The sequence below is a fragment of the Engraulis encrasicolus genome, chromosome 23 (assembly GCF_034702125.1).
Source record: "Engraulis encrasicolus isolate BLACKSEA-1 chromosome 23, IST_EnEncr_1.0, whole genome shotgun sequence".
NCBI lineage: Eukaryota > Metazoa > Chordata > Actinopteri > Clupeiformes > Engraulidae > Engraulis > Engraulis encrasicolus.
In genome coordinates, this window is record NC_085879.1 from 42,603,595 (window position 1) to 42,616,094 (window position 12,500).

At 44.4% G+C, this 12,500-nt stretch overlaps 1 protein-coding gene across 1 annotated transcript in view; it reads right to left on the minus strand.

The window, feature by feature from the left end:
- Positions 1–9,331: 9,331 nt before the first annotated feature.
- LOC134439801 (tight junction protein ZO-1-like) overlaps positions 9,332–12,500 on the minus strand; it is a 175,958-nt gene continuing 172,789 nt past the window's right edge. The window contains exon 31 of the mRNA XM_063189708.1: positions 9,332–9,579. Within this exon, the coding sequence (XP_063045778.1) occupies positions 9,485–9,579 (95 nt within the window). The 3' untranslated portion in view covers positions 9,332–9,484. The remainder of the gene's footprint in view (positions 9,580–12,500) is intronic.

A 12,500-nucleotide genomic window follows, 5' to 3' on the forward strand; every position in this document is an offset into this window, starting at 1 on the left:
GACAATATGTCGGGAAAATGTAGCTTCTGGTGTAGTGAACTACATTTCCACATTTTTGAAGCTTAGCTCACTACATTTCTGATGGTGGTAGCTTTAGTGTAGTGAAGCTTATTTTATGGTTGAGTAGCTGATAGCTTAGCTCACTACATTTTACAAGTAGCTTGCCCAACACTGGCTAATTGCCAAGCACCCAGGTGTGACAGCCTATTCACACAGAACCACAATAGCCTTCGGAGGAACGTGTAATGGGCTAAATAAGCTAAGAGTATAATGGCTGCCATGCAGTGGCCTGGGTATCCTACCTGAGGTAATAAGCAGGTAGGCCTACTGTATGTTCTGCTCTAGAACTAATTTAATCTGCTGTGGTGAAGAAATGCAGCACGCACATTCAAAAGTAAACGTAACCTATTCTACCTCATTTACATGGGAAAGAATAGCTTCACCGTGGATCGACCTGTGTCGTGTTGTTTTTAGGAAAACAGCGTCAATGGTCACGCACATGTTTTATTGACACACACACACACACACACACACACACACACACACACACACACACACACACACACACACACACACATTGTATGAGCGCGCGTCGCCTAGTCTCCACGAGCTCCTGAGTGGAATTAATTAATTGGCGGGAAGTAACAACGAAGGCGGCGTGCAGCAGTTCCCGGGTGCAGAACTGGTTAGCCACCAGAGGCAGTGAAATGTTCCTCTCCTGTTATTTCTCTGGTGAGACGAGTAGCATAATCAATCACTTGGACCAATCAGCACAGGGAGGCTGTGACAAACACTTACCCACGGCCTGTTGTAACGGCTGGTTCCGGGGGGGGGGGGGGGGGGCACAAGGGATAGCCGCTTGGACTTGGAGTAGGCCATAGTGAAATGGATTGCGCACATAATCAGTCAGTTAATTTAATTTACCAACAGTGGAGACCATTAGTCAAAGCCACAAGAAGTGTTGGGCAGAGAGACAGTGCAGTCCTGTCCATCCTCAACTTGAAAGATACAGGTTAGTAATTGCATAGGCCAAGCCTACAAACCTGTTTTTATGGGTCGTAGAGTTGGCCTGCAGAAATGGCCCACAACCTACTTTCAGAGCGAGAGAGAGAGAGCGAGAGAGCAAAGTCCTGACAACATTTTTACTGGGTCCATTAGGAATTCCGCATTTCCACAGAAGGATGCGTCATGATAAATTACATGTTTTACGAGCACCATCAAGTGGTGAATCACTGGCATTGCACCTGAATAAGTGAGCTCAATGGAACTCCAGAGACAGGGCGAAGGGAACATGAGGGTGAACAGGAGCTATGATTTTTACTCTTTTCAATATTTTACTCTTTTCAATAGGCCCGGGTCGCATTGGACCCAAACACCCTTCATGTAACAAAAACACAAACATCTTACAGGGTGACAGCGTGCATTGAATGACTAAAGGTTGTATTCCAGGGTGACTACGAATGTTCCTGCTTTCACATCAATTCACAGCAAAATAATAGAATAAGAATGCACAGTTAATTAAACACTTGGGGTTAATTCACCCAAAGGTTGCCGGTTCGACTCACGACCTGGCAAGTTGCTGGAGGGAGTAATTTACCAGTTCTATCCCCCATCCTCCTCCATGGCTGAGGTACCCCGAGCATGGTACCATCCTGCCGCACTGCTCCCTGGGGGTGCCGTTTTGGGCTGCCCTGCCCCCTTGCACAGCTGAGACATAAATGTAATTTTGTTGTGTGCTGTGGAGTGCTGTGTCACAATGGAAAACACATTTGGTTTCTCTATACATACAGTATGCACACGTTTGTATGTCATTTTGGGGAGGTTAGGAGTCTAGGAGTGAGTTCATCATTTGGAAATTGAATGTAAAGCAGTGATTTGTGTTCACAGTTATGGAAAGCAAGTGTGGTACAAAATTGATTGTTTTTGTACATGCTGAGTACAAAGTGTATGTTATAAAATTGCAAACTGAGTGTAGTTTGTGTGATTAGTTATGCTGGTTTGGTGATATGTGGGCTGCTGTATGTGCACCTGTATGAATAGTTTGACAAAAATGGCCAGATTTACAATAAAATGGGTTTTTAGCTAACAGAGAACAAAAACTGTAATACAGGTACATTACGTCTTGCCCTCCCTCCCCACTTTGTGGTTGGGGACTAAAAACTCAGTAGAAAATGTCAGACTTTGTGGTTGGGGACTCAAGCTCAGGAGGAAATTGCAGACCCAAACTACGGCGTTAGCCTGGTCCAGACCATCCCATAATACTACCATTTCCATTTCGTATTCATGGTCTGGACTTTGTTTGATCTGACGCGATTGCAGGAAGCAGGAAGGACATTTTCGGAAAAATCAGGATTTAACTTATAAGTTGTTGAACAAACATGTCTGACGTCTATCTATGGCGATGTAGGAGCGTTTAACAGACATGTCTGACAGAACATCCTACCGTAGGATAAAATTACAATGTAGGACCGTTTGTCAGAACACCGGTGAAAATCCTACCGGTCAACATCGCTCCACAGAAGACAGGTACCAGACGTACTGCGGAGCCAAGTGTCTTGGCGGAAATACGTAGGATGGGGCGCGAGGCTACTCAGGCGTTCCATGCTGTCCGTCAGATTGGAAGGAACTCACAGGGCGGCACTGGAAATCCCTGACTAGGACCAGGATGCTCTTTGGCAATATCAACCCTGTGAAAGCCATATTAGATTAGATTCTTTATTGTCCCATAGGGATATTTGTTTTCACATCAGACTGTTCAGTTCCATCAGGTTAGATCTTGTTGCACCTATCTCATTCGCTATACGTAGACACCATTTTCACACAGACAAATGAACATCCTCAGACATCCACATACAATACATACACACACATCTGGTTCAGGTAGAAAAATGCTGAGGCACTCAGGGTTGCAATTTTTTTTTACTTTTTTTATTTGGCTACAATGCCTACGCGTTTCGGCCCTCATGGCCTTCTTCAGGGCGTATCGATACACATACACATGCATACATTTTTTTTTGTTCTACCCTCCCCCTCATTTACCCAGCTATGCCACCAGCTATGCATCCCCTGTCATTTTCCAGCTATGGCACCACACATTCATTAGTCCATACATACTGTACCCTATGTTATTTCATGGCATACATAAACTAGCCATCCTATGTACTCCACCCAAAGATTTTGGCTCCCCACCTAGTCTGTCAAAAGCCTCCCAGCTCGGTTCGCTCTAGGGCTGTCCTAAACGATTATTTTTCTCCCGATTAATCTATCAACTATTTTTTTTTCAATTTTTTTTCAATTAATTTTTGAAGTACTCTAGCACTTTAATCTTCAAGGAAATTGGGAAAAAAATAAAGAAACCGTTAAAATTAGGTCCCTGAGCTCACAATGAGCTTTAAATCATGATAGTAGCTTATTTACAACGTCCAATTCGTGCTGGGCAATTTTAGGTTTCAATAAAGTAATAAAGCATTAGTAAAGTAAGTAAAAAAGCATTGAATTAAATGAAACGATTAGTCGACTAATTTTTATAGTCGATTAGTCACGATTAGTCAATTAATCGTCCCAGCCCTGGTTCGCTCACTGTTTAGCCAATCAGCAAACAGTTGAGAGTGGTGATGCAGAACTCACCCGCAAAGTCCGTTACTGATTGGTTAAGGTAACACTATTCACACTTTTGTTTTGTTATTTGTATGCTTTTGCGACGCTCTATCGTAACAGTCATGCTAATAAAGCAAAATATGGGTTTTAATTTGAATTCGGAACCCCAATGAATTTAAATGGCAGAGAAAGATCAGACCATCTCCCACCCTCCACGTAGACCGATTCCTCTTAGCTTTCGCCAAACTGTTTGACGGAGTGAACAGTCGGCTTTCGCCCAGGCTAGTCATTCACTGCACAATAATCACACACAGACACACACTTAATACTTTAAAAATGTTTTGTTTTATTAATCAAGTGGTATACTGAAATTGTGTTGAAAAACAAAAACAAAAAACAAATAAAATAAAATAAAAAATAAACGTTAGCCACACGTGAAGAGCTAGTATCCATTTTGAAGCAGTGTTAGCTAAAGAAAATACCTAGTACTGGTGTGCCATAATAATAAACTGTCTATTAGTACAAAAATACATTTGAGGGCACGTATTACAGCGTCCAGTATCACAGATGAGAGGAAGGGAGCAGTCGGATTAGATTAGCACACTCTTTCAGAAAGAAGAACACCTTTTTCACTTTTATTTTGTAATATTCAGACTTGTTTTAGATTAAGCACTTTTCTCTCTTCTGTGCATAACAATAAAAACCCTCCCACTACAATTGGTTGTTGGGTTGACCATCAAAAAAAAACTTTTTGTTTTGTTTTGTTCATATATTTGTGTGTAACTTAAATATCCTGTGCTGCTAGAAAAGGTAGATGTATTGTACTGTTACAAGTTCCAAGGCGCAAGGGTATAACCGGAATATAAAGATAACCATAATCATTCTTTTTTAAAGAAATATTTTTTTTTCCTTCCTCTAGGTTTTATACAAAATAATAAAGACATTACAAAAGTTCATTTACAAACCAAATAACCAAGGCCATATGCTAGCAGTATGTACAGCCAAATCCTTGCCGCTTTCCTCCTCTGCCACTCCCTCCATGCATCCCTCGCTTTCTACACTCCGTCCTTCTATCTTTTATTTCTTCTTTTTTTTCTTTGTAAAACTCATCTATTCATTCTGAAGCATCAAGCAGCACAGCAGACAAGAAGCACGTCCTCTCTACTGCCCTCTTCAGTTTCTCAACGGAACTGTTGCCTAAAAAAAACACACATTTCAACTTCAGTGACTTCTTCTTCATAATATAACATCTAAAACCTTCATCATAATTGTAACCATGCAGTGTCATCATCTTCACCATCATCTCCACAGTCATCACCATAACTGTCATCACCATAATTTAGATACAAAATAAACAAAAACAAAAATAAAACAAAAAACAAAACAAATAAAAAATACTCTGCTGTAAATTGTATTGAAAAAAGTGAATAGTACTTGAGATAAGGCATCACAGCGTGCTGGAGGTGGAAGCCCGAAACTGGCGGCTGTGTGTGTGTGTGTGTGTGTGTGTGTGTGTGTGTGTGTGTGTGTGTGTGTGTGTGTGTGTGTGTGTGTGTGTGTGTGTGTGTGTGTGTGTGTGTGTGTGTGTGTGTGTGTGTGTGTGAAGGGCCTGAGCTGAGGCAGCAACATGCATAGATCGTAGTAGGTCATAAATTGGAATCAAGTCCAAACTCTAGACTCCGGGTCCGGCTCCGGGTCTTTGCTACAGCCAGGATGCGGAATAGGTTCAGTTCAGGTGTTAGCCTGCCCTAGAGGCCCCCAGAATCCGGAATCAGATTCCAGGTGTTTGCTACAGCCAGGATGCGGAATAGGGTTCAGTTCAGGTGTTAGCCTAGAGGCCCCCACCCCAGAATCTGGATTCAGATTCCAGGTGTTTGCTACGGCCCGGATGCAGAATAAGTTCAGATCAGAATAACTTATCAGCGCCACAGTTAAAGGCCCTGCTTAGATTTTCCTTCTGTCTGTGCACTCAACACAACTGATCTCATTAATTAGCCCACCAACCTTAAAGGGACACTGTGTGAGATTTTTAGTTGTTTATTTCCAGAATTCATGCTGCCCATTCACTAATGTTACCTTTTTCATGAATACTTACCACCACCATCAAATTCTAAGTATTCATTATGACTGGGAAAATGGCACTTTTCATACATGAAAAGGGGGATCTTCTCCATGGTCCGCCATTTTGAATTTCCAAAAATAGCCATTTTTAGCTGCAAAAATGACTCTACTTCGACTATACTAGAAAATATTTGTTTAATACTTAGTAAACTTTCATGTAAAGATTAAATTTGGCAATAGGCAGCCCAGTTTCAATGAGCAGCATAGTTGCAGTACCTTTTTTGACCATTTCCTGCACAGTGTCCCTTTAATGTTAAGGGATGTTGTAATTAGAATCATCATCAAAAATGTGGCAAGGTTTTTTTTTTCTTTCTGCACCCGTGTTTTTCCACCTCTGGTGGAAAGCATGAGATCTAGCGCTCCACTATAAAGGTAGGCCATGAGAGAAAGGTCAGAGATGTCAAAAGTAAAAGTAAAAGTAAAAGTAAAAAAATCAAACCAACACACGTAATTTGTTGGATTAACCAGTAGACCTGTGTACTTGACTAACGATTTGCTAGTGTAACCGCACAAATACATCTACCGCGACAAGAGCGAGGCGAGCGACGGAAGTAATTGACTTTGTATTGAGTCGCGCGACAAAAGCGATTCTGGAGACTAGAGCGATTTGCGCGACGAGCGCGACAGTTTGAAGTTGAAATCCTTTCAACTTTCTATGACGCGGTTCGGCGACAAGCCGCGACAGCCAATGACTGTATAGAGGTCAGTGACCACAGCCAATGGGAATGTTTGAATGCTTTGCCTTCTGCTTGTAACGGACATACTGTAGTCGCTTCAATCGCGCGTATCACTCTGTCGCTTCAATCGCACCGCGCCTGGTCTATTCGCGCGGTAACTCTGCGCTGGTTGGATCAAATTAGTGGTGGGTTCTTGTTTTTTTTTTTTTTAGTAACAACAGTCTGAGTCTACATTTGCTACGTTCACATGACGTTTTTAATTCCGAATTAATAATTCAAGGATTAAATAGTTCCGTCGAGTTTACTTTTTATTATTATTATTAAGTGTGTTTACATTATGTTTTCAAAGCGGAATTAAGCTCTATTCAGAATTAGAGCGAGTTCATTTTGAATTGAATGAATTTACTCTTTCTTTTACTTTTGACACCTGTGAGTAGAGAAAGGTAGATCATCGCGATTGGGAAGACTGTCGAAAAAAACAGCCAGAGATGAAGTCGAGAAGTAAAGACAGAAGTAACATTTAAAAAAAGAAACACAAATGAACAAGAAACACCATATGGTGAAACGAAGGAGGAATGCGAAGGAAAGGCGAGGACAGGTTGGCTTGAAAAAAGAGAGGAAGAGATGGAGTGAGCCAAGAGAGAAAGAGGAATGAAATGAGAGAGGGATGGATAGGAAGAGATGGAGAACGACTCACAGAGAGGGGGGATAGAACGTGGGAAAGAAGGATGGAATGAGGGATAGCATGAGAGATGGAGGGGTGGAGAAAGATGAAAAACAACAGAATGAGGGAGAGAGCGAGAGATGGAGAACGAAAGCTAGAGAGAGAATGAGAGAGGGATGGAGGAAGCACGGGAAAAGAGTGAGAGAGAGAGAGAGAGCGAGAGATGGAGAACGAAAGCTAGAGAGAATGAGAGAGGGATGGAGGAAGCACGGGAAAAGAGAGAGAGAGAGAGAGAGAGAGAGAGGGAGGGAGGGAGGAACAGATGGGTGCTGCTTCTAAAGAGCTCCTCTCCTCTCCTCTCGTCCGACTGACTCACTGCAACAGTGCTGGCAGCCAACAGCGGAGGAGGCGCAGGGCTGGAGTGTGTGTGTGTGTGTGTGTGTGTGTGTGTGTGTGTGTGTGTGTGTGTGCAGTGGTTTAGTCTCATGTCAGTCTGTGTGTGTGTGTGTGTGTGTGTGTGTGTGTGTGTGTGTGTGTGTGAGTGTGTGCAGTGGTTTAGTCTCATGTCGGTCTATGTGTGTGTGTGTGTGTGTGTGTGTGTGTGTGCAGTGGTTTAGTCTCATGTCGGTGTGCGTGTGTGTGTGTGTGTGTGTGTGTGTGTGTGTGTGTGTGTGTGTGTGTGTGTGTGTGTGTGTGTGTGTGTGTGTGTGTGTGTGTGTGTGTGTGTGTGTGTGTGTGTGTCTGTGTGTCTGTGTGTTTGTGTGTGTGTGATCAGACCTGGTTGTGTTTTTTTCTTTTTTTTTACAGTATCTTCTTTTTGCCTCCGTGGAAGATTCCAGCACACTCGGGGTTAAAATGACAAAACCCCCCCCCCCCCCTTCCAGCATAATACTCCCCAGTGTCTATAGACTCAGTCTGTGTGTGTGTGTGTGTGTGTGTGTGTGTGTGTGTGTGTGTGTGTGTGTGTGTGTGTGTGTGTGTGTGTGTGTGTGTGTGTGTGTGTGTGTATACAGTCTTTGCGAGCGTGCGTGCAAATGCAAACAGTCCTCCTCCATGAGTGAGCAGTGGTCGTCAGTCGTCATACCATCTGAATGGCAAAGTGAAGTGTGAAAAGCAAATCAAAACAAAGAGCTACAACGCTACGGAAGAAGAATAGAGAATACTATTAAAAAAATCACTATCGTCTTCATATCATCATATATACGCGCACGCTGCATATATATGTATATATAGTACTTATAATATAAGCTTCAAATATGCTTCTGTAATGCCAATATAAGTGACTATCTAGCTAGTTACAGTATAAAAACCAAAAGCGCTTCATGTAGCCTCAACAACAACACACCGATGTCGAATGCATATGTAACATGATGATTAGTGGAAACGTCGGTCGGCTGAAAAAACAGTGATAAGTAAGTGTAACCCCAGTGGCACTCTAAAGCATGCATTCCATCAAAGCACATTTTGTTTTTTTTCTTCTTCTTCTTATAAAAATGAAAGTCTTGTTTTTTTCTTCCTTTCTTTCTTCTCTCCGTGTGTGTGTATGTGTATCAGGCTTGTACGAAATTCCGAATGGAAAGAATTTCAATTCAAAGTAATGCCATAATAGGAACACTAGGTGGTGGTGTTCAATGTACTTTCAATGGGTGGTGTAGATTAAATTCAAAGAAATTCAAGGTAATGGCACCACCTAGTGTTCGTATTATGGTATTATTTTGAATTTGAAATTCAGTCAATTCGGAATTTCCTACAAGCCTGATGTGTATGTGTGTAATTCTCTCCTGTTATGAGCACTTATGAGAAATAAGAGAGAGGAGCTGAGCTAAAGGGAACAGACGAAACAGCACTTCAGAGAGAACAGTCCAGTCCGGTCCGGGTGCCCCTCCCCTCCTCTCCTCTCAGGTCGCTACGCTCCGCCCCCCGCCACACCACTTGGTTCCCATGGTTACAGTAAACAACGTCGAGGAACGTGGAGAGGCGATCCTTCAGCAAAACGATGGCGAGAGAGAGAGAGAGAGAGGGTGCCGGAACAATGCCACACACACACACACACACACACACACACACACACACACACACACACACACACACACACACACACACACACACACACACACACACACAGCGTGCGCTTCTGTGTCTGTATGTGTGTGTGTGTGTGTGTGTGTTCAGCTCTTGTTCTCTGCAATGGCATCGATCTCCAGGGAAACACAGTGAGAGTGTCAAATGTCATAGACAGCTGTCTTCTCCTGCAACGACTTCCTTCATCTCTTTGTTCTTCTTCTCTTTCTTCTACTTCTTCTTCTCCATCATCTTCTTCATCTTTGTTTTCTGCTATACCTTTCTTCTTCTCCTTCATCTTCGTCTTCTTCCTCTACTACTACTTCTTCTTCCCCCAATATGGTTCTCTGGCGCCCTCTTGTGGTTAGAAGTGGTCGATCAGCACGGATACGCAGTTGGCCCCCACCAGGTAGTTAGGGTCCCCCTGCAGCGCCTTGTTCTGCCAACTCTTGGGGTCACCTGCAGGAGCGAGAGAGAGAGAGAGAGAGAGAGAGAGAGAGAGAGAGAGAGGGAGATACGAAAGAAAGAGATAAAAAAAAGTGAAGCAGAGAGAGGGAAATAAAAACAGACATAGTAGAGTGAGGACACAAAATCAAGAGAGGTAGAGGTAGAGGTAGAGGTAGAGAGAGAGAGAGAGAGACAGAGAGAGAGAGAGAGAGAGAGAGAGAGAGAGAGAGAGAGATATTGCATATTATCATTCTTATGCCACATTTAATTTCACACCTGAGAGACAAAGGCAGTCGAAAGGCTTTAGGTGTTGTGCTTACGTTAGAGAGATGAGAGAGGGGAACAGGAGACAAGGGAAGGGAAGGAGAAAGAGAGGGAGGGATAAGAGAAGAGGGGAGGAGGAGAGACAGAAAGGAAACCCAGGGAGGAGTGAAAGGGGATGGACAGAAAGAGGGAGGGAGGGGGGAAAGGGGGAGGAAAAAGGGAAGCGAGGGTAGAGTGAGAATTGAAAAATTGAAAAAAGAAAACAAAAAAAACGAGGGAAAAGTGACAATACATCCATGGGTCAATGACGTTTTAGGTAGTATCAGGGTGGTGTAACCACAGCTAATGCCACTATTGTATGGATTAAATTATTTTTAGTGGATTATCTAATAAACATAGTCATTAATTGCAGTACATTAAATACCAATTACCATTGTATGGGCATTAGTTGATGTCTGAGCCAACCAAAAAACATCACTGAAAGGAAGGAGAGGATAGGGAGAGGAGAGGAAAGGATAGGGAGAGGAGAGGGAGAGGATTGAGAGAGGAGATGGAGAGGATAGGATAGGAAAGGATAGGGAGAAGAGAGGGAAGGAGAGGGAGAGGAAAGGGGGAGGATAGGGAGAGGATAGGAAAGGAGAGGAGAGTAGAGGAGAGGAAAAGGAAAGGGAAAGGATAAGGAGAGGAGAGGAGAGGAGAGAGGAGAGGATAGGGAGAGGAAAGGGGGAGGATAGGAAAGGGAGAGGAGATGAGAGGATAGGGAGAGGAGATGAGAGGATAGGGAGAGGAGATGAGAGGATAGGGAGAGGAAAGGAAAAGGATAGGGAGAGGAAAGGATAGGGAGAGGATAGGAAAGGATAGGGAGAGGAGAGGAAAGGAGAGGGAGAGGATAGGAAAGGAGGGGAAAGGAGAGGGAGAGGATAGGGAGAGAAGATGGAAAGGAAATGATAGGGAGAGGAGAGGAAAGGATAGGGAGAGGAAAGGAGAGGGAGAGGAGAATGGAAGGATAGGAGAGGAAATGAGAGGAAAAGGGAAGGAGAGGGAGAGGAGAGGGAAGGGAAAGGATAGGGAGAAGAGAGGGAAGGAGAGGGAGAGGATAGGAAAGGAAACGATAGGGAAGGAGAGGAAATGCTAGAAGAGGGAGAGGAAAAGGGAAGGATTGGAAGGATAGGGAGAGGAAAGGGGGAGGATAGGGAGAGGATAGGAAAGGAGAGGGAGAGGAGAGGAGAGGAAAGGATGAGGAGAGGAAAAGGAAAGGAGAGGAAGAGGAAAAGGAAAGGAGAGGAAGAGGATAATTAAAGGAGAGGAAGAGGAAAAGGAAAGAGGATAGGGAAGGAGAGGGAGAGGAAAGGGAAGGATAGAGAGAGGAGAGGAGAGGAGAGGAGAGGAGAGGAGAGGAAGAGGAAAAGGAAAGGAGAGGAAGAGGATAATTAAAGGAGAGGAAGAGGAAAAGGAAAGAGGATAGGGAAGGATAGGAGAGGCTTCTGGGTTCTTTCTAATATGTGGACTCCCGTCCTCGGTTTGTGCTTGTGGCCTCGCGTTTTGCTGACGCCCCGCCTCCGTGGAGACAAAACTCAAAACATCTGTCATCAGTGACGTCATCACAAGGCCACAAGCAGGCAAGGCAGCAAGAGAGGACGGCAGTTGAGATATTAGAAAGAACCCTCTGTCTGTCTGTCTGTCTGTCTGTCTGTCTGTCTGTCTGTCTGTCTGTCTGTCGGTCTGTCTGTCTGTCTGTCGCAGGGGCGTCGCTAGATCTAATTTACAGGGGCATGTGCCTGGGTTTTGGCTTGCTGTGCCCCGGTATGAGTTTCACAAAAAAAACAACCTTGCTACTTTGGGATTTAGCTCAAGTTTAGCATACAGAGTAATCCATACTGAATGTGCACAAAATAGTGCACATGCAGTTGGGATATTAGAAAAAAGCCTCTGTCTATCCGTCTGTCTGTCTGTCTGGCTGGCTGTCTGTCAGTCTTTTCCCCTGTCATCTTCCTGTAGCCAGATAAACCAGCCTAAATGTGAGACCGGAGTAATTTAGTCTGGCCCCGATGAACGATACCTCCGAAGATTGTTGATGAGAACAACCTGTTGTTTTTTCAAACCGTGCCGCAGCGCATTTGGGCTTGCATGCTCACGGGGACCCCGGTTCGAGTCCGACTGGGGTCATTTCCCGATCCCACCCTGTCTCTCTGTCCCATTCACTTCCTGTCACCATCTCAAACTGTCCTGTCAAATAAAGGCATGAAAAGCCGCTAAAATACATTTTAAAAAAAAACACGGGGAAGGGGCGCAGGTTTGGAGGGTTGGGGGTCGGTAGTGTTTTTTTGGAGGGTTGAGGACGGTAGAGCAGGTTTGGAGGGTGGGGGGCGGTAGGGTTTGGTTGGGGGGCGGTAGGGTTTGGAGGGTTGGGGGGCGGTAGTGTTTGGAGCGGTAGGGTTTGGTTGGGGGGCGGTAGTGTTTGTTTGGAGGGTTGGGGGGCGGTAGAGCAGGTTTGGAGGGTTGGGGGGCGGTAGTGTTTGTTTGGAGGGTTGGGGGGCGGCAGTGTTTGGAGGGTTGGGGGGCGGTAGTGTTTGTTTGGAGGGTGGGGGCCGGTAGGGTTTGTTTGGAGGGTAGGGGAGATTAGGGAGGTTTGGGGGTTAGTTGAGATTGTGGTACTGTAGGGCTGGTGG